The sequence below is a fragment of the Aythya marila genome, assembly GCF_965140915.1.
Source record: "Aythya marila genome assembly, chromosome: 29".
Lineage (NCBI taxonomy): Eukaryota > Metazoa > Chordata > Aves > Anseriformes > Anatidae > Aythya > Aythya marila.
Genome location: NC_139070.1, coordinates 159,200 through 181,501, shown reverse-complemented (window position 1 = coordinate 181,501; position 22,302 = coordinate 159,200). Strand labels below are relative to the sequence as shown.

At 40.6% G+C, this 22,302-nt stretch overlaps 1 protein-coding gene and 1 long non-coding RNA gene across 5 annotated transcripts in view; one reads left to right on the top strand and one right to left on the bottom strand.

The window, feature by feature from the left end:
* The window catches only part of LOC309888562 (GON-4-like protein), a 29,283-nt gene extending 7,043 nt beyond the window's left edge, over positions 1 to 22,240 (bottom strand). For all 4 annotated transcript variants that reach the window (XM_082780949.1, XM_082780947.1, XM_082780948.1 and 1 more), the window contains exons 1-22: positions 21,741 to 22,240; positions 19,557 to 19,718; positions 18,604 to 18,800; positions 17,469 to 17,543; positions 17,080 to 17,130; positions 16,619 to 16,669; positions 15,734 to 15,829; positions 15,406 to 15,510; positions 14,393 to 14,563; positions 13,430 to 13,622; positions 12,537 to 12,638; positions 11,191 to 11,231; positions 10,786 to 10,889; positions 8,592 to 8,790; positions 7,808 to 7,894; positions 7,110 to 7,281; positions 6,770 to 6,914; positions 6,428 to 6,578; positions 5,683 to 5,799; positions 2,789 to 4,525; positions 1,971 to 2,214; positions 246 to 427 (exon numbers count right to left, since the gene is read on the bottom strand). In XM_082780949.1, the coding sequence (XP_082637075.1) occupies positions 246 to 427; positions 1,971 to 2,214; positions 2,789 to 4,525; positions 5,683 to 5,799; positions 6,428 to 6,578; positions 6,770 to 6,914; positions 7,110 to 7,281; positions 7,808 to 7,894; positions 8,592 to 8,790; positions 10,786 to 10,889; positions 11,191 to 11,231; positions 12,537 to 12,638; positions 13,430 to 13,622; positions 14,393 to 14,563; positions 15,406 to 15,510; positions 15,734 to 15,829; positions 16,619 to 16,669; positions 17,080 to 17,130; positions 17,469 to 17,543; positions 18,604 to 18,800; positions 19,557 to 19,718; positions 21,741 to 22,098 (4,740 nt within the window). In that variant the 5' untranslated portion in view covers positions 22,099 to 22,240. The remainder of the gene's footprint in view (positions 1 to 245; positions 428 to 1,970; positions 2,215 to 2,788; positions 4,526 to 5,682; positions 5,800 to 6,427; positions 6,579 to 6,769; positions 6,915 to 7,109; positions 7,282 to 7,807; positions 7,895 to 8,591; positions 8,791 to 10,785; positions 10,890 to 11,190; positions 11,232 to 12,536; positions 12,639 to 13,429; positions 13,623 to 14,392; positions 14,564 to 15,405; positions 15,511 to 15,733; positions 15,830 to 16,618; positions 16,670 to 17,079; positions 17,131 to 17,468; positions 17,544 to 18,603; positions 18,801 to 19,556; positions 19,719 to 21,740) is intronic.
* LOC309888566 lies at positions 11,256 to 14,290 on the top strand. The gene is made up of 3 exons (XR_014319159.1): positions 11,256 to 11,676; positions 13,242 to 13,421; positions 14,277 to 14,290. It is a non-coding gene; the product is annotated as an uncharacterized lncRNA (long non-coding RNA).
* Positions 22,241 to 22,302: the final 62 nt, after the last annotated feature.

Genomic DNA, 22,302 nt, shown 5'->3' with positions numbered 1-22,302 from the left:
TGCCTCCCCAAAACAGGACAGGGGAGAGGATAAAAGAGCAAAAGCAAGAAATCTTACAGATCAAGATAAAGACAATTCAGTAAGTGAAGTAACACCAAATGGGGTGCCAAGAAGAAAGGTAACTCCATTCTAGTCACAACTGGCACCCACAGTTAGAAATGACAGTTATGTGGCTCAGGTGGGAACTGTGAGGATTCACAGTGCATGATGTTCCTGTTTCTGGGTTACTTATTGGCCTGGCTTACTCTGGTTAGATAGGCTTGTGCAAATGCCAGATCTTTCTGTTCCCGCAGGGGATCTCTCTCCAGGATGTCTTCATCATACAAGAGGAGCAGCTTTGACGTGTCTTTGCTGGCACGAGTCCGTCCCCTCTTATTTCTGGCTCTGTGGGAACTCCTGCTTTTCCCAGGGGCTTTCACATTCTCTCCTGTAAAGAAGCACAAAGCAAGTTGTACATGCACTTATACATTCTCTGGGCTGGCAGATGACTACTCCTCTAGACCAACATTACGATACAGAAGTAGGTTTTCAGACTTAGCAATGAGTTAACTGTTTACATCCTCTTGTATGTGCATGAGCAAAATACCTCTTATTAGTCAGGCTGGCTAACATTTAAAATTGGCTGCTTACAGCAACTGATGAGAAAAGTCTCTGGATACATCAAGAAACCCATCTTTGACCCTAGCTGCTACTCAGCTAGCAGTCTGCTAAAAAAAACAGTAGGTAAATCTACTGAATACCAGGGGCAAAACTACAGATGTGATATGAGCATCAGAGCTGGACTTAACACTTGCAAATTACTCTTCTGGCTTATTACTTGCACAAATACAGTTAACATCACAGATAACTAACTGGTGTCAGATAATATGGAATGAAATACTATGCAAAGATTTGCTACCTTGAGATTTTTGTGTCTTTAATCTTGGGAATCTGCTGGTCTACTGGGTCCACCTCCTCAAAGATCCCTGTTTAAATTCATCTAGTGCTTGCTATATTCTGTAAAGTTGTTACTTTGTTTCCTTGACTGTTCCCAACATGACGTTATAACACAAAATTCAACTTAAAAGTATGACTATTTAACCTTGTTCTTGTATTGATTTGGGGTATTAGTTGACACAAGGCACACATCTCATGTTTGCAAATTCCTAAAGCATAAATGCATTACAACAAACTGAAGATGCTCAGCTGACATATTGTCCTGGTTTCAGTTAGAACAGAGTTAATTTTCTTCCTAGTAGCTGGTTGAATGCTATGTTTTGGCTTAAGATGAGAAGAGTGCCGATAACACCCCGTTGTTTTAATTGTTGCAGAGCAGTGCTTATACTAAGCCAAAGACTTCTCAGCTTCTTCCTCTGTCCTGCCAACGGGCAGGCTGGGGGTGCAGCAAGAGCTGGGAGGGGACAGACCCAAGACAGGTAACCCAAACTAGCCAAAGGGGTATTCCATACCATCTGACATCATGCTAAACAAAATATAGGGGTGGCTAGCCGGGGGAGGGGGGCCAGACTGCTCGGGGTTAGGCTGGGCATCGGTCAGCAGGTGGTGAGCAATTGCATTGTGCATCACTTGTTTGTGCACATTATTAGTAGTAGTACTATTATCATAATTGTTATTATTATTATTATTGTTATTATTATTTTCCTGTCTTATTAAACTGTCTTTATCTCAACTCACGGGCTTCACTTTCCGTTTCTCTCCCCCATCCCAGAGAGGGAGGGAGGAGGGTGAGTGAACGGCTGTGTGGTGTTTAGCTGCCGGCCAGGTTAAACCATGACACATATGCAAGGGCTTCTGCGTTAAGAGCCATTCTTACAGAATGATGATTGTTATAAATTTTTCAGATGGAAAGCAATACTAAGCTCAGAAATGCTAAGTGAAATTAAACCCAAATGGAGTTTCCCTATGGTTTTGCTTTTACTGCAGACAGCAGTTCCCTATACCCTGCATCAAAAGAAGTCAACAAAACTTACCTGGTGGTATTCTGTGGGCTTCCACCTGCGGGGCCATCTTTGTCAATGTGAAGGCTGATTTAGGTTCTTCTGACACGTCTCCACAAACTTCATCATCCTTCTGTAAACTCTCTATTCCTTCCCCTTCCTCCTCCTCTTCCTCCTCCGGCTCAGAGTTCTCTTCCTGGGAATTCTCTTCTTCAGAATCTCCTTCTTGGCTTAAGCGTCTCTCTGTTGCAAGCCAAGTAAGTTTTTCCATTGTCTCCTTCAAAAGCAACAACAAAAATCCACATTATTTTCTTTTAGTGTTTCTTTGAACATCATTCAGCATCTAGCTCACTCCATTATAATCCTAACAGTGCTGAACACCACCACAGATCAATATCTGATCAGAGGGTTCTAGTAAAGTGACAGAATTCCACAAGAACTAGAACTGCCCATTTTTGTATCACACACAAACTTCAACTCAGAATCGAACATGGAAAAAAGCCTTAAGTTAGAAAAGATTCCTTAATGGTCTTATCTCTTAAAGGCTTGGTGGAATTGTGTCTTGGAAATTAATATAGTTAAAGTATTTCTTAATGAACAGCTTCAGTTGAGAAAGTCCTTACTGATCAGCAGAATTTAAATCTGGAATTTTGCAAGACATTCTTTTCGCTTAGACTTAAAAATCTCAGAAATACGTGGTGTCCAGTTTCTCCAAAACCAGCACAAATATCATGATAATATATGGTTAACAGTCCAGCTTTCCAATTGGAATCAAATTGTGATTTGCCCTTATGTCACTAAGTTGTTTCAGCACACAAATTATTAGCAATTTTTAGAAACTTTGCTTTTACCTGAAGTTCTGGCACCGAAAGAATAGATTCTTCTGAGGCTGATGACATTTCTTCATCCTCATCTTGTGTGAAATCATCAAAGTCATCATCGTCTTCTTCATCTTGTCCTTCTCTCTCTCCTCCAGCTTCAGGGCCAGCTGGTGTCCCAACAGACTGGCCATCCATACTAGACGAATCTTCTGGTCTTCCTAGTGGGCTACTAAATTCTGCTTCGAGATCCACTGTGTATGAATGATTCTTTGGAGACTCACTGCTTGCTTGTGGTCCAGTAACACCAGCTGCATCTACCTGCTGTTCATCATGGGGAGATGACTGCAAAGCCCGTCTTTCTTCTCCTCCCTTCTCTTCACACACAGCATGCTCCTTTTTAATTTCTTTCAGCTCATTTGGACATGAGCAGGCCTCCATGTTCAGCTCCTGGCCAAGACCCAGCATGAATTCCTCCTTCACCTCAGCACACAGAAGATCCCTCTTCTGTATTGGATTTACTTCCTTGATGGCATCGTTTGAATCTTCAGGCTCAATTTTTACTGTTTCATCTGGATCTTCCAAATGAGGCAAAAGGTCCACAGACAATGGCTCTGAAGCATTCTCTTGTCCTTCTACCACTGTCCAGCTACAGCAGTCATTCTTATTTACCATCTCCTGACTGCCATTATTTGAAGTGGCAGGATTTGTACTACATTCCTTCTTGGGGGAGACAGCTGAGTATGTAGCATACAACTCTTGGGGTTCAGCCTTGGGCTCCACTGTGGGGTAGGAATTTTTGCTGTTTCCAGCAGGACACGAAGGAACCAGATTCAGTTGTTCTTCATTTTCACCAACAGAAGATGCAGAAAGACCAACAGGGTTAGGAGAAACTATCAATGAAGGAATTGAGGAAGTCACTAGAGGCTGATTTAATGGACATGGGAAAGTGGATGGATTTACCAACAAGGTTGTAACTGGAATAGCCTGAGTGCCTCTCCCCACAGTTGTATTTATGGGCTGAATCATGTTGCAACCATTGCCTATATTAACCACTTTCACTGTGGTAGCAGGTACAGTAAGAATGACTGGAGATGGCTGGATCAAAGGCGAAGTCTTTATCAGTGGGGCAGATTTTGTCCCTTTTTTCTTCTGATATCCCTTGCGAACACAAGGTTTGCGTATTTTTGCTCCAGCCAAAGCTGGTAACATTAATTTTGGCTGAAAAGTTATTGGATTTGAAGACACTAATGCTGGTGGTAAAGCAGCTGAGAAAGCTTGCCTGGAGTCTGGATGCGAAGCAGAGAGCACATTCTGAAATTCCAAGCCATCCCCACTTCCCACCACTGCTGGAACATTCAAAGGCTGCACTCCTGGCACTGTCTGCATAACCGTAGCTGGTTGGATTAATCGAGGAATCTGAACCATAACTTTGCTGGGTGGAGCCTCTGACTGGGATAACTTCATGGTTTTCTGAATGTTAATAGTGTTGGAAATGGGCTGCAGACAAGGACTTGGTCGAATGAGGACAGGCTTCAGAGCTGAAGACCTCTGTCTTCTCCATGCTCTCCTAGAGAATCGATTGGCAAGAGGCTTTAAGGTCAGTACTAGTCCCTTTGGCATGAGTAGAGGGTATTTTTCATTATATTCTGTGTCCGAAGTTTCCTTTTCTGTGCCCAAAAAGTCAGATTCTTCATCAGGTGAACCTGGCATCTCCCTCACATCTTCTGCTAATTGCTTCAATTCCCCCTGAATGGAGGGCAAACTTGCCTAAAGGAAATAGGGGATTTTTTAGTCCAATCCACAGGTTCTGCCTACCTTCAAACAGCACTGCAGAAGAAAGGCAGTAATTCGCTTCTAAAAGTAAAGCAATTTTTTATTTACTGTTTAACATTCACAAGTTTTACTCTAGAGCCTTCAAAGGAATCCAAGTGCCTAAAAGAAACAACAGAACCAAACTGCTTTGTAAGCTTTCCTTCAGTAAATACAAGGCTGTGGGAGGGAAGCTTCACTGTAACAGTGCCATTAAGAGAACTAGATTTTAGGGCATCTCATTTTTTCCTCAGACACAGACCTCACTGAGCGACCCTCAGTGCAGTCACTATGCCTCCAATTTAAGTCTTCACTGTGCTAGGAATCTCAGAGAAAGAATCCTTAGAAAGCGAGAGACATTCAGGTGTAATAACAGCCACACTGCAGGTGAACATCATCTTACAAAGAAAAACACAAAAAGGGTGATAAAGGGTGACAGAGCACTAGAACAGGCTGCCCAGGGAGGTTGTGGAGTCTCCTTCTCTGGAGATATTCAAGGCCCGTCTGGACACCTACCTGGGCAGCCTGCTCTAAGGAACCTGCTTTGGCAGGGGGGTTGGACTTGATGATCTCTTGAAGTCCCTTCCAACCCCTACAATTCTGTGAAAAAAAACACAGATTTCTTCTTTCCTCTTAAAAGGTTTGGAAAGAAGAACAAACACTTTCTCCTGGCTACAACACAGTGGGAAAGACAGCAACACCACTAACCATAATGCATAAGGCAAGGGTCAGATTATGTCAATTAAAAAATTAACGAAGTCAAATTAAAAAATAAACACATCAAAACAGACATTAGAAATACACCCATGTATCATGTACAAGGATGCACCAAAAAGCAAAGAAAATCCACAACAACTTCAGCTCCATAGTGCAGCTGGGCAGTCACACCAAGAGCAGTGTATAATACTTCATGTTGCTAAGTGCTGCTCTTGATAGATTTACTACCTGGACCCAAGGTAACACAGGCTCCCCTACAATGCAGTCAGACTACTTTTTGACTTCAGAGCTATAGCCTACCCAAACAACTCATTCTGAACCTATACTGTAAGAAGGAAAAAAAAAAAAAAAAGAAATAAACAAAGCTATGCTGGATGAAGAAACAGCAGAAACTGTACCTTTAGCCAAAATGGCAGGCGATGTTCTTCTCTCTCCACGGGTGGTTTCCACTCACTAGGCTGGATTTCCTCACAGCACTTGAACAGAACAGGCAACTGCTTTGTCTTTTTATAGTACTGTGTGGAGAGAGGAGAGAATGCAAGGCAAGACAACCACGGTCAGAACACCTGTCCAAGAACTGCTGGGATATAGGCTAAGAATTGTGCTCTGTAAAAGTGTTCATATGAATGCTCACTGTCATCTTGGTTTCTCTCAGAAAAAAAAAAAAAAAACAAAGTTCTAGCAGTTGTGCACATGTACTAGCTTTAAGTTTCTGTTTCTTATTCTCTTTTCAGCACTGGACATTAGTTATGGGAGAGGATATTTGGCCTGTTGGACGTACAGCTTGACCGGAGACAGCACTTTCGTCTACATTTTGCTATTTAAAATTTATTTATGCAAATTTGTCTGGATTATTGAAGCTACAGCTGTACCAGGACTGTTTGCAATTAGACTCTGGATTAGATTACATTAGGCTCTAGGCTGTCAAAATATTAATTAAAATACTTACAAAGTAAAAATCATACGGTCATTTTGAAGAAACTGTCACCCTTCATGGGAGGATCACATTTTCTTTTAAGAAAGCATCAGCATATGTACAAAAAGGTCCTTGGAACAAACAGCACATCTCTTTTTGTATGACAAATATGAACCAGATAGACAAATGTGAAAAATACCAATCCATAATCTGAATGCATCACTTACTCTGATGATATTATCAGGAGCTCGATTCATATTGAGATTCTTAATTCGCACTGTCAGCTGGTGGGCAGTTTTTGTTGGTAAGAGATATTTGCTGATCAAAGGCTTTGGAAACTCTGTCCCTTCAAAATGTTTCAGACCTAAAGCTAATAAACTGAAGAAATAAGGAGAGGGAAAAAAAAAAAAAGAAAAATAAAAAAGCAGTCTTTTACACAGTAGTTCAGATTGCTATTTGCATACACCGTTCCACAACAGACAGCTGTTCTTAAAGATTGTATCCTAAAACTTTACCATATAAAGGAAGTTCATTGGTGCGCATGTTATTCAGCAATTCTAAGCACCTACTTGTCCTCTGCTTTTGTGAAGATAATCTTGTCCCGGGGAGGGTTTGCTTTCAAGGAACATATTGGCAATAACTCTGGATACATAAAGACTCTCCTTGTTGCCAAAATCCATGCCACTTGCTTTGGCAAACATGGAAATTCATTGGCTGTGTAAAGAATGAACAGGTGAGGATAGATACTGGCATGGGCAAATAGTGTTATTCACTACTGACTTCTTGAAAATACTGTTTCTGTTATTCCCTTCACTGCAGAAAATACTATTTCCTCCCTGGTTTTTAGAATTTGCATGTTATTTAGTTTCTGCTTAAATTTAGATCAGGAAAAAGTACAAGTATACATACCACTCTTCTTCACAGCTTTCCGAGGGCTCCAGTCAACTTGAACTTGGGCATGAAAATCTTCAATGAGCTGCAGTGCTCCCTTCAGGTTACATGGCTGGAACATTGTTTGAAATTTAGGATAGAATGATTGACGAAGGAGCGTAGAGCTTCGAGCAAAGTTACCAAGCTCATTCTACAAAGTCAGACACAGAAGAAAGGTAAAAGGTTAAGAACACATATGTAAATGCAATAAAAGCTTTCAAACTAAGCTGGTGAAGTCACAGGCATAGAAATACATCACTACAGATGTCTTCTATCTTATTTTTGAACTCTAAATCTAGGAATAATCTCTTTTTTTTTTTCTTTAAAGATTTTTTTTTTTTTTACTTTTGTCTGATCATATTAATTCACCAACTTTCTGGAATCTATCAAGGTCACAGAATGTTCACTAATTACAGAAGTTTTTGTACTTTGTTTTTAGCATTTCCAAGCAAACAGTAGAAAACTAAAAAGATATGCCACTTCAAAGTACTGTTATTAAATGTGATTTATTTCTTCAAGTATTGAGCATGCTAACAGGAGGCTAACATCATTGTCTTTGTTAGTGGTAGTCTCTCTCAATTGCACGGGATAAGTTAAACAAATTAAGCTCTCTAAATATCACCAGTGACCAGAGATCATTAAAGCTTGTTTAGCTCTTTTTAAAGACATATCCTTACCAAAAACATCCTAGTGGTACTGGCCTCTGAACTTAAAGCAGGGTTGGAACTTGCAAGGAGATGGATTTGAGTCAGAAGCTGAACATGCTTGAAGAATAAAATCAGATAGGGATTGTCAGCGTATCAGTAACATGAGAAACTGGAAAGCTTAAGTATAAAGTTTCAAGAAACATCTCCTAAGCATCACAAAAAAAAATAAATCCGTCTGACTTCAGAAGAAATCCTTCCAACAATAGAGAACTGAGGGGAAACTTGACTACAAACAGGCAGCATAAAAACTACTTCTTATAATATAGTTTCTATTCCACAGAGTTGGAACACATCACCTGTTTAAGTCTTAGGACACATTCCTAGCTTTTATAAAAAAAATTCACACCATAATGAGCAATACAGAAAGGATTTTTTTTCTAATAAAATACTCAAGTGTTTCTTAAGTGTTTCTTCAAAACGAATGACTTCAGCAATCCCTACATATATGTGTTCAAACAACATACACCTTGCTTTGCAGCTGAAAGATTAAAAAGGTCATTTGCCTTACATGTATAACCCAAGATCTTTTTCTTTAGCTTGTGTTTGAGAGATTTGTCCTTTCCTTGCTGCTACACACCATGACATGACACTGTATTGATTAACAATAGTTAGTTGTAGCTTTTTCAATTAATTTCTAAAATTAAACAGCAAGCCAGAGTGCTTGCTGTACCACTGGCTTCCCCCTTTCCCATGCTGCAGCAGCATACAGCAAATATTCCATAGCCTGAATATAATATTGATAATATTTTATTACCTGCTGCATTTGCTGCTGGAGCCTTTTTCTTTGCGTACAGTCGAGAACAAGGCTTTGGAGAGGCTTCTCATTGTGAGGTTTTGATTTCTCTATCTCCTGTGGTGGCTTGATAGAAGACTTTTTCATTCTCAACTGCTCCAGTTGTTCCTTCACTGTCCGGTGTTGTTCATTCAGCAAATTGGCCAGAGGCTCTTCAAATCTGTTTGAGACCAGGCAGACCAAAATATAAAAAGCATAGGACCTAATCACCAATCCTATTCCATTAGAATATTTTACCTTTTTTTTTTTTTTTTTTTTTTCCAAGTTGAAATATTCTGTCAAAGCGTAGTACGGACAGAGTAGTTCTTAAACTGTACATCCCTGTAACACTGTTTTAGTTTTGGGATGCAATGTCAAAACTATTCCACTTAACCTCTATTCCAAGCACAGCTAACGCTCTTGTTCACTGTTCTCAGTAGTGCTCCATGTTTGTTGTAGTCAAGTGCTAAGGCGCACTCCAGAGCAGCCAGGAGCTAACATAGTCTATAATACAATAAACCCGACCCTATTTAAATTATAGCATCAGGCAAGGTCCAAACCCAAGGTGTTATGGGTGGCATGTTACCATAATTATCTCCAGAAACATCATGTGCTGACTCAAATGCTATTACTTTTTCTTCTTCCTTCATTTTTTGCCTTTTTTTTTTTTTTTTTTTTTTTTTAAACGTTTTGCCTAGCTTTATGCAGACTATTCCACTGGACATCTGATGACACGATAGTAAAAGCTACGCCTGTAGCAGAAAAGGGTATGTATGGATTTCTGTTCTTTTCTAAACTAACTTCATGCAGCCTCCCTGGTCTTATGGTGTAACTGAAATACATATTTTATTTTGTTTTGTTATTCAGTTAATATTCTGATTTGTTAGTTACCAGCTTTACTTTTGTAACAGGCCTAAAGTCGATTATAAATGAAGTTGTTCCAAGATGCATCTAATGTAAGATATCATAAAAACAATAAACTCAGGAAACAGGTGTTTTGCCACAGAACATACTTAAAGAGTCCTGTACACAGATAAAACTGGGGAAGAAAAAATTCAGAGGAAGAGCATGCCGAAGGAAGAATAAACTAGCCATCACCAAAAACAAGTGCACACAGATTGTAAGAGAGAGCAGAGCATGAAGTTTCCCTGCTTTTAGTCTGTAGCTGGTTTAAGATTCGCTGCGCTCTCCTCTGGTACTGCTCATCCAGAGAGAGTATCAAGAAATTCCAGCCGTCATTTTAGCTCCTTTCCCAAACAGATACACCTTGATCTTGAAGTGATCTGCCCCATAAATAAGGAGACACCATTCTTATCATAGTTCACCTTTAGACAATTTCTGTAATTTCTTACATAGGCTTGTATTATTACCTAGAAAGTAATGCTTTAAAGTCTTTTCTCTCTGAGGTGCTACATCAAGTATAACCCATATCAAAAATCATCAGAAGTTAATTGCTGAATTTTATAGTTGTTTCAGGCCTAGGCCTCAGCAATTGTATGTACTTCTCTTCCTTTGGAAATGCTACTAATATATACAAGTTATTTGCTTAAAAGACGAGATGATCCACTTGTTCAAGCTAGTTCCTCAGGAGTCTCTTATAATCAAAAAAACGTAAGGGCAGTAAATGAACTTTATCAATCAACCCTCCCCCCCCCAACAACAACAAAAAAAAAAGGCAAGAAAGCTATTACCTCTTTGAAAGGAGTTCAGAACACTACACCCACCACCACACTGTAAAGCACAAGAATTAGAGAGCTAGAGTACCTATTGAGCTTGGGATGTTCTCTGCACAGAACATGCACAGCTTTGATCACATACACAAACAACATACGCAGCAACACCCCAGTATCCAGTGTCTCTATCCATCATTTTGAATCATTGTGCCATTGTCAATCAGGTATTATACTGCTCTGATAACTGTTGTTTTATTGTTTAACAGCTGAGGCAAGTGTCTTAAAAGCTTGCCAAGCCATTTTCCCAGAAGAATCTGTGTAATAAAGGGGTTATATATGGAAGGCCTTCAGATAAAACAGATGATACCCTTTAAAGCAGCAGCTTTTTCTCAAAAGGCATTATCTCCTTAGGGGATGGCATAGTACCTGCAGGTGACCAAAGGCTTTTTACCATAAAAGAATTATTAATATTTAGTTTTATGACAACTATCAAATGATCCTACCTAAGTGCCTGTGGTGTATTAAAATTTGGCCGTGACTCTGTAACATTATCTTCATCTTCTGGACCTTCATCTTCCATGTTTGAGAAACCCATCTCATCCTGAAACTGACAACACGTGTAGTAGAAAAATGTAGTCAGAAAAAAAGAAAGCTCAACAAGTACATTTACTACAAAGTGTCTTTAGTTAAAGCTCATGATGATCCTCTTAGCACATACATTCATCTCTACAGTAACTTATGGAAGTTCCTACGTAAGTTCCACCCCAAATTACACTTTTATGGTAGAGTCTTTTGCACATATTCAGCACTGAACATTTACAAAGGTCCCCCTTACGGCTTTAGTGGTTTCATGCCAGATCTGAGAAAGATCTATTACTCTTCAGTGTTACACCCAATTTATCACTTACTGTCTCAAACAGCTCCTCCATCAGTTCATTCACTTCCTTTTCTGCAAGTAAAATTAAAAAGAAAAATGAAGATTCCTCTTGCAAGAAACACTCATCAATCCTGTCATAATCTCAAGCCATTTAAGGAATCTCTCTTGCAAAGAGTGACCCTCCTCTTGTAAACAGAGGTCCGAGAAGGAACAGCCTCTGATATATACAGAATGGTTGTGGTTGGAAGAGACCTCTGGCTCCATCTGGTCCAACTGCCTTCTTCAACCAGAGTCACCCACATCCACTTGCAACATCCAGGCTGCTTCTGAAAAGTCTCCAAGGACGGAGATGCCACAGCCTCTCTGGGCAGACTGAGCCCTGGCAGAGTAACCTGCACAGTGTAAAAGTATTTCCCGATGATCAGACAGAACCTCCTGCTCTTCACTTTGTGCCCATTGCTTCTTGTCCTGTTGTTGGGCACCACTCAAGAAAGCCTGCTCTGCACCTTCCCTTCAGGTATTTATAGACATTGGTGAGATCCCCCTTGATCCTCCTCTAGACTGAACAGCTCCAGCTCTCAGCCCTTACAATATCTGAGATGCTCTAGAACCCTTAATCATCTTTGTTGGACTCTCCCTGCTACATCCATGTCTTTCTTGTAATGGGGAGCCCAGAACTGGAACTTGTACTCTCAACGTGGCCTCACCAGTGCTAAGTAGAGGGAAAGGATCATCTCCCTCAACCTACTGGCAACACTCCTCCTAAGGCAGCCCAAGATACCATTAGCTTTCTTTGCAGCAAGGACACACTGCTGGCTTACATTATATTATACCCCTTTTTATTGCTGGGCCCCAAAAAAATTCTGTTGAGACTGTTTTTAATCACAAACACTTTGGAAAAAATAAATTGGAAAAAAAAATATATTTTAAAACGAAGTTAATCTGCAGTAAGACCTAAAACAAATATGTTTTATTGAGAACATAATAAATGATACGCTCTTTAAACTGTAACTCAAAGATTGCAATGACGTGAAGAAAATTTCATTACACTCAAAACATAAGGCAGGCATTCACTTTCCAATTTGGCTGTAGCTTTATGAAAGACTGCACTATCTATAAAATATTCTTCATTCTGTGCTATACAGTAAAATACATCTGATAGCACAGCAGCTCTGGCTAAATCCTTTCACGTATTCACAGAAAGCCAGTTCTGCATGGAAAAGGTGTTCAGTCTGCAAAGTGTGTTTATTTATTTATTATTTTATTTTATTTTTTGTTTTTACTTAGCCTACACTGCAAAGCCTTTACAACAAAACACTTTTGAAAATAAATTACTAATCCTACTGAGAAAGGAAGTGGGATTCCCAGCGGACTTACTGGTAATTCTCACCGCACGATCATTTCTGAAGTCTTCTGTATCTGGTTCATCCAGATCTTCCAGGAAGTTGTACTCAGGGTCATCATCATCATCTAATTCATCTAATAGGAAGCATGTTTTGAAACGTCATTACCCTGCCCCAAGACTAAACAGTAGCCAGGAAGAGAAGCACTTAGTTTATTGCCTGATCTTACACAAAGATGGCTAGGATTACTGCTTGAAATTAACTGTTTATTTTTAAGAAAGCAATATCAACTCCATCCTCTTTTCAAACTAAGCTACTAACCACCTTTATTTTTAGTCATTCCCATTTATAGAAGTTAGATTTGTTCTGTATGACCCAAGTTTCAGCTAAAATTAGAAAGAATGAAATATTACAATACACTGGAAGAGTATTCCAATTTTTGTTTCACAGTCAGTTGTACAACTCTATGTAACCTGTAAATCCAGAACAAAAGAAAGTCAAGCCCAAAACTGTTTTCTCTCTTCAAGAACAAATTATTATTATTATTATTTTTTTCTAACATAACAGTTCATGTCCCTGCAAAGGAGCATGGTATGTTCAGATTCAGGCGTACCTATGCTGCCAGCTTCATGACACAGCATGATTCATTAAGAATTGAACAACATAGCTTTCATTTATGTTTGCCAGTTACTGCATGTGCTCGCTAATTATTATTTAAAGTGAGGGTTTTTAACTTCAGGTGTCTCACAAATGTCTATACAGAAGATGAGGAAAACTGACTGTGTGCAAAACACATGCATATTGCTAAACAAGATAATGGATCCAGCCAAGAATATCACGAGCAATGGGAAGAGAAAGTAGCCAAGAACAGGAGGAAAAACCTCCAGGATCCCTCTGTTCCAATAAGCAACAATGTGTTGTACGTACCTTCGTTCTCCACATCATCATTCATGAGCCCTCCAAGCCACCTTTTCCATTCTTCATCATCTGCAGTATTGGGATCATACATATCAGGCGTGATATCTGGGGCTCGGAGCTCAGCCTCCAGTTGACCAAGAGGAACATCCTTCAGCGGTCTCTTTGATCGGGTTCTGAAGGCAATGAGGCTGTCTTCCAGAGACTGAAACATGAAGGAAAAGCAGAATGGAATTAGAGTTTCTCTGCTTTCCTCACAGCTTCTTTGGCAGTAGGATTTTCATCAGAGCAAGAAGAAGCCACTATCAAAAACTAGATTCTTGCCACAAAGAATTTTTTATTTTGGTATTCCAGAAAATCCAACCTTTCATTATTCTTGCTATTAAATTATTATTCTTTACGAATATATTATTGTTCACTTATTTTGTGCTAAACTTTTATCCCCCCCCTTGCAATATTTGCCCCCTTCATGTACATTTTACTCTGTTGCCCAGTTTTCACTATCTGTAATTAACCTGAAGCTACAGTGCAGGACTCTTGCTTTACAACTCCTCACCCTTGTGGAGTAGAACGGATCAGTAATATTTTTCTCATTATCAATATGAAATAGTGGTTGCCTTGGCAACCAAGCTTCTTTGCATGTTCACAGCGTACCTGCCTGCAAAATACAACCAAAGTGACCATTTCTTTTTCAAAAGAAAGGTATTTTCCTTACTTATGTAAATGCCATAGAATTACAGTTAATAGTAAAAACAATGTAACTGAGAAGCCTATGAGCATAAAGTGTAGTTATGATACAAGAAATTAAAAGTATGTGTCACTGATAGCCCTGTACTAACAGCTACCTCTATTCTCACAGAGCTTGCGTGCTACCCACTAAACAGATTCATCTTGTTTAAATTTACAAAAGGAGAGCAGAATGAAATTTTAACTCAAACTGAAGAAATACCACTGTAGCATCCCAAAACACAGTACCTGGTAGGAATCCATGCATACTGGGCTTGAAGCCAGTTCTTCATCCACTGCATGCAGCTTCTCCATGAATGTGCTGTCTTTGGTTTGCTTTGGTTTAGGAGGTGGTGGAGGTCCCATGGGAACTACTTCAGCACTAATATGTCTAACAACAGGTGCAGTAACCTTCTCCACCTAATTAGAAAGGCCTTTGTGTTTTAAAGTTTTATTTACAGCAGATTTTCAAGGACAGAATAAGTCGTAATTTTTTTTTTTCAGTTTAACCACAGGCTAGCAAAATAGAAATGAAAGAAATGCTTCACAGAAGGAAACGGATGGCCTGCATTACACTCACTTTGATTTTCAGAAAATACAAATTCACTATTTAATGAGCTTTCAGGAAAGGAGACATTTGGAAATGGTCAAATGCTGGAAAGTTTCAGCATTCAGATTTATCATCTCTAGTTATGCCAGTATTTGTGGCACACACCCACCCTTTCCCAAAACAGTCCCACAGTGAGTTAACTTGGAAATATCAGTACGTTATTATTATTTCTCTGATTCCAATGCCAATGGTCAGTTCTCACAGTTGCTTTCTGATTCTTGTCTGGTGATACTCACTCCCTGTCAGCTCCTATCATACTGCATACTCTTTCCACTGATCTGATAGTGCATACATCACTACAAATACTTTCATGCTTTTATGAATATCACCATGCCCTCCTGAGCCAAGCACAGAAAGCATTTCTCCCTCAAAAATAATCAGAAAAATAAACATTATCTGAAAAAGAAGCAGATTGTTTCCATTGGTAGTGCTTTTTTACAGATTTGCATTTATTTTTGACTAAGCTTTTACTGCAATGGATGAACTTAACTGCTTACGCAGGAACCATTGCAGTGGGACCCCAAATCTACAGAGCACCTGTAATGCTACTACAACTTAAAACAACAGTATATATTTTTGCTTTCTTATTAATGATTAAGGAATAATGACTGAAGATTTTTTTCTTTAGAAACAAAAACTCTTGCAAGCTTACCTCACAGAGTGTCCCTCCCTCTTCATCAGATGATCGCCTTGTCCTAGATCGTTTTGCTCCCCGAGGAGAAGAAGCAGTGCTCTCTACATCACTTTCCAGTAAACTCTATAGTGTAAGAGATACAGAACACAACCAATCATGCTTCAATCAAGACCTGCTTCAACTAATATTCCAAAGACGCTTCTTTACCCAAATAATACAGCATTGAAGAAAGATTACAAGGAACTCTGGGGTGATTTACAATCATTCGTGTGTTAAAATAGAGCATCCTGTGGCCTTAAACATGCAAGCTCCATGCTGAACAGATCTTTGTACAAGTTACATTTACCTCTTCTGCAGTCTCATCTTCATCCTCATCATCAGGCTGGTATTCCTCATCAGATGAGTCGTCTTCCTCAAGAGGAATGTCCACAAACTGAGGAGGCTGCAACAGAACAGAAGAAAGGTGACAACTTTTTATTGGCAAGATAAAGCATTGCACTCTAATGGTACACTATCTGATCAAATATATACAACAGCTGAGGAAATAAAAATGAAGCTCACAAAGGAAGGAGACTACAGAAAGAGGCAGAAGAAACCAAATATATTACTAAAGTAAAATTGGTAAAGCAAGTTAAGTGGTATGAAAAGGTATGAGAACAAATGATTTATTATTTATACAATGGAAACATTACATAAGCAGACACTTTCTCAAGGATGTGTTTCTTCTACTTGAATGGCCATTCATTCCTGCTCTGCTGCTGAATCCCCTCTACTTCTAAATTATAAGTCTTTTGGAGAGGCAGGTCTTATGCCAAAAATTGAGATCCAAGCCACATTTCCTGGTAGTCCTAAAATATGTGTAACAATCTCAGGGAGGAGCAACTCACAGCATGAGACCTGGGCAGCAGCATTCGTTATCAGGCATTTCATCCAGGTAGAGGCTGCTGCAGTACCAAAACAGGGAGCTGGATCAAGTAGAAGAAGAGACCCCTTCCTCTGGCATGCCATCATTCCTTCATGTTCTGCAGTTCCCCTGCAGGCAGCTGTTTTGGGTTCTCTGCACACTTCTACTTTAGCTGCCTTGTCCTTCCCTGCATAACCCATTCACAATGCTGGTCGCTGATACTCCCAACATGCTAGAGGCAAGTCTGTTCCAGTCCACCATTAAGATTTACTGCTAAGTAGGGCGTCTCTAGCATGGACTCCAATTTCCCAGCAGTAGCTCACTTACCTTTACCTCATTTGCCTTCTTAATTGGAGAAATATTCCATGTTGGAATCACCTAAAGATAGACAAAACATTTTTAACTCTACGAAAAGCATGCTTTTGCATGGCTTAGATAACCAATTTTATCAAATAAGTACTTGAGCTTGAGATCTTATTCTCCAAAGTAGCTACATAACAGACTTTGAACAAATGTTTTCTAAACCACCCATGGGATCTCTACAGGCAGTAACTTTAGTATAACGGATACTGTTAATTCACTGCATTTTCTAACTCTGTCCTGGTTCTGTTCTGCTCATCTAAAATGATTATTTTTTACATTGTTGTATCAAAAAATACATGCACAGAATTCACCTTTTCATTTTAAGAATATGAAAAGCATCCATGATATTTCTAAAAGAAGCCCCAACAACCAAAGCCATTAGGGTAGGGGAAGGGTGCAATAACGAAAGCAGATGAGCTACTTACCACTCCTTTCTCCACAACTTCCTTCAGTTTGGAACGAGTCATTTTGGGTTCCTGAGAGTTTGAAACAGAAAACCACAACCTGCTCAGCTATTTTTCTTAACTGTAACCTTTTCCACAGCAACTGTTTACTAGAAGCTTTTTCTCATTTTTGAATTCATTACCTTTAAGACATCATCAGTAACATGAAAAATAATCCCTGATAATTCTGTTTCATGATTTACACTCAGACATGACTCACTTGATGCAGGTGCCAAATCTGGTTGTGAAGTGTAAATTATACTACCTATTCTCCTCCTACTACATCATGACACAGACCAAGAAGGTAGACTGGTAAAGGAATCATCATATGAATAGACAAAAACTGTGGAAAAAATAAGTTTTTTACTTACAAATAAAGGTATATCTTCTGTCTCACTGATGGCTGCTTTCATCATGGCAACCACATGCTCATTTGTGATCACTTCCTGCAGGAAACACACAAAATGAAAAAGTCTCCCTTGCATTCTGTTAGTTAAAAAGAAGCAGACTTAACGTTGAAATAAAACAGTCAGAACCATGATGGAGAAATAGTGAATGTACAATAAATGTTGCAATTATGCTGTGAAAAAGACTATTCAGTGATATGACAAGAAAATATAAAGTGAGCACAGCAGTGATACAAACATTTGCACTGCATTCTCTGTGAACGCTCCAAGGAGGAAATTGAAAGCCAAAGGAAAGAAAATGGTGTAAATAAAAGTCCACACCGGCTTCCCTTCCCTCCTGTCACACAGCCAATTTACAATTTTACAGTGTGTTGGTCCCGTCCATGTAAGACACATAGTTGCAACAGAAAACTTAAATCCTTAAGGTCCCCTGGGCTTGCAAAACAGTAAGGGTCTAACTCTCCAGGGAAAGTATCTAATGATCTACTCTTTGAAACATTGTGCTGTATCATTTCAGAGAACACTGGATATATTTGAAAAGAAAAAAATATATATATGTGAAGGCCTAGGAGACCTAGTATCAGTGACTACATTTTCAGAATGCCACCACGAGGTTCCAGGGAAGGTAGGCACCTGTGAGATGTTTACAGGCCACATGACAAAGAAAGACATTAACTTATGGCACTCACACAAAAACAGCTGGTGAATCTGCCTGAAAGAAGGGTCATGTCAGTCTCCAGTTTGTTTTCCACATGGATTGCAAAACATGAAAATATTTGACATCACCTGGACTAGAACAGTACTAGATGGAGAAAAGAAATGCACAATTTTTGATCCTGGGGAAAACAAATAGCATTTCTCTCCAGAAACTGCTCATAGGACAAACTGAAAGATACGCAACTGACATATACATAAACCTGGAACCAGAAGCATTAATTTTAGTTAATCACGTCAGTGAATTCAGTTCACTCATACTACTGCTATTAGGGTACAGTAAAACAGACCCATCTGTCACAAAGTGGAAGTCAGGGACCCACTAATAAAGCCAGGTAACTTGTACGTACATAACTTGTATGTTTGCTGTATTAAGCGCACTCACATGTAGGATGTTTCGCACATTGACAACTGTCAGGTTATGCTGCTTAGCACCGTCTTCTAAGGTGCGATCAAGGGTATCATCCAGTTTGATGTCGCAAGACAGAGAGCCCTCCTCTTCTTGACTTTTCCCTTCCCTCTTCCGTTTGTTTGCTTTCCTCCTCCTCTTTCTTCTCTCAATATCTTCTCCATCTTGCTCCTCTGAAAATTAACAATGAAAATTAAAAATCTAAAAACTCAGATAATTCACATCCAGCACATTCAAACAGTATGAGTTTTTTTTTTTAATTAAAAAAATAGAATTATGTAGATTCTAAAGTGACAACAGCTTGCCAACAGCCGATAATGAAATCTTCCAAATAGAAAAGGCCATAAGAGCTAGAAGCAGTGGTTTTGAACAAAGAATTCAAGTTCTGTAGGACCTGAGCAAGTCACACTAGTCAAGCAAACAAAGGTTACATATCTGATACCTCTACTGACTGATTTTAAAGAGTAGTCTCAGCACCCCTTCTACACTTTTCCAGAAGGAGCTGTTTTAAGTATGTGGTCAAGATTAAAACAGCAGCAAAACTACAGGCCCAACGCAGCAAGACTTAAAATGTTTCCCAAGCAGTGCTGTTTTGCTGATTCAGGGAAATGAAAGCAGTCAGAACTTTCTCTGAAGGAAAACAGACTTTTTAGTAACTGAAAAACGCGGAGATCAACTCCAGCAAGTTTCACTTGAATACTAGTGGTTTTGTGAATTCAGAACACATAATGGAAGTGAAATTTCAGAACACAAGATAAAAGCTTCAGAACACATTGCATTTGAACACTCCCCAACGTGGCACACATACACATCCCATGTTCCTTGTCTACCATACCACGTCAGATGTCTGCTCCTTGCACAAAGCTAACCCAATGGAACAAACAGCCCCAAACTCTCATTTTCCTCACCAGTCTGCTGGGGACACTCACCAGTTCTGGTGTTCTTCAATGGCTTCATCATGGTAGGACTTCTAACAGCCAGCTGTGAAGAACTTCTCGCTGGAGACTCCTGCGCTGCAGACTGGTTGTCAGGCAGATATGGATCTCTCTGCAAATTTACTGCCACCTCTGTATACAGCTTAGGAGTTTTCCCTGTAAACAGTATACAGGAGGCTGTAGTCAGATACGCCATACGGACACAAATAAGCAAAGTTAAAAGGCTGCTACTACAAAAAATTCATCCTTACATCTGTTAAACCAACTGCACAAGTCATGCTCCCTCACCCAGTTTGTGAAAGAGATCCAGTTACACTGAACACTTCAACAACAGCAGTCCCACGTTACTGTCCTCCAGAAACAAATCCAGGTGAAGCAATGCTCACCTCCAGCTATTTCAGTCTCGCTACCTGCATTATCAGTTTTGCACAGCTGTGCTCAAAACCATCCCTGTCAAATGATCTAACCACCAAAAAATAGTGATTTCTTTGAAGTGTGGTTGCTTTCCCTGTTGAATAAACAGGGCTGCAACAACACAAGTTAACAGCTAGGGGCAAGCACTCCTTCACCCAGTCAGAACAGCCTTGTTGACTGCAACCTTAGCATGCACTTTTGTTGTTACCCTGGGCTAATTTCAGACTGTACTGCTGCTGAGAGGTCCAACGACATTCCTTCCCACTCCCATTCCGCACGGTTCTGGAAGTTAAGTAGGCCGGGATAGCAACTGTAAACTGACCACTATGCCAGCACAAAATCAGCTTTCAGTCAAATCAGCGAGCTAAATCACAGCAGCACAAGAAGCAGAGACAACACTTCTCACAAGCAAATAAGGAAGCACTGTCCTTTTTTGCTGCAGCCTGTAGTTTGATGCATTTACAATTAATATAAAATGTAGCTGAAACCTGAGGTTTCTTGAAAACCTTCAGTCAGGATGAAAACAATGTGTCTTCTAATAAAACCAGCTCTCCCATCCCACAGCATTTCCTGCTTTGTGCCTGCACAGCTATTTGTGTAGTCACACACTAAATAAGATCAAGGGGTTGAACCATACAGAGAGGAAAAAACACCCCCCCCCTTTTCTTTTCTTTGCTAAATCAATTTTCCAATTTCATTGAATTCAGAGACAAAGATGTATGCCAGGAAAAGAAAAAGATGAATACAACATGCAGTTTGGGAAGACAGGACCACCACTTCTGTCAACAGACAAAGAAGATCTGAGCTACAAAGTGAGCATCATTTTGATCATGACCACCTCACCTCTTACACAAGGTCACACATCACAGTTTCACCGAGTAAACCTCTGAGCAAGCAAGGTTTAACGCAGCCTTTTTTACATCAACTTCCAAATCATCTCTTTCCACAGCAAACTTGTAACTTTGTTAACACAGGTCCTACTTCAATGGCTCTCCTAAGGGGTCAGAGTAGAGTCCCACACAAGTACCACTCTAGACTAAATCTTCTGAGAATGAAAACAAGGGTGGATAAAAAAAAAATAAAAAATAAAAAACGGGACTTTTAGAGGAAGCAGCTTGTACTTTTAAAAGTCTTTACACCTCAGTAGCAAATCACTTCTTTTGAAAAACTAAATGCCAAACAATTCTTTCAGATCAAAGCTCGAATTTACAAAGACTTGTGTAAAGACCAGCTGAAAGTCAAATACCCTGCACAACAGATTTTTTTTTTTTTATGACAGTTATTATTAGGATTGATCACTACACAAGGTCCACAGAAGATTAAACACAAAGATTAGACCAGGAAAATGTGCGTAAAGACTGTAAAATTGGATACTTGAGAAATCTGAAAGAAGCTACTTCAAAAGTGTGCAGTGTTTGGTAGTGCTGCTTAAGTTCTCCATTTGTTTCCTAATATTTCGAGGGAGGAAAAAGTAAAAAAAAAAAAAAAAGAAACATTTTAAATTGGAATGCCTTCTAACCTGTACCACTTAAGAACCAATTAAAAAAAAAAAAGAAAAAAAAAAGAAAAAAAAAGGAGAACAAAAGCAAAGAGCAGAGGTTACAAACCCCTCCCGCGGCTCACCCTCACGGCGAGGAGGCCGCAGAGATTCCCTCAGCGTCCCCTCTCCCGGGGGAGCTCCTGGCAGCCCCCCGGCAGCACGAGCCCCTCGCCTCGCGTGTTCACACCGGGCAGCACCGGCGGGATCCCAGCGCACGCATTTACCTTCTCTGCCCCCTTCCAGGTTTTTAACGTCTTCGGCGAGCTCAGCGGCAGAGCACGAATCTTGCGCGCCGGGGCAGCCGTCGGCGCTTTCCTGACTGGAAGCCGGGGCCACCTTCGCGGGGAGCCTCTTTCCGCCCTTAAGGAAAGCCTCCCCGGGTCCCCTCCAGCCCGGGGGCGGCCCGGCGGCCCTGCCCGCCGCCGGTTTCACGGGGGAGCTGCCGTCGACGGCGCTCGCCACCGAGACGCCTCCGGGCGGCTCCCCGTCCTCCCCGGCGCCGCCCCGCTCCCGCGGGCTCTGCAGCCCCGCGACCACCGCTCTCCTCTTCTTGCAGGGCAACATTTTCAGCGAGAGCGACATCTCGGCGCCCACCTAGAAGACAGGAAAGCGGCTGGCCGCGCCGCGGGGCCGCCGGCCGGGCCCCGCCGCCCCGTCCCGTCCCGTCCCGTCCCGCTCCGCTCAGGAAGCGGAAGCCCCCGTCGGGGCCGCGCGCAGGCGCCGCGCCGCCATGTTGGGGCGCTGAGGGAGCGGCCGCCATGTTGGCGGGGCCGCCAGCCCCGCCGT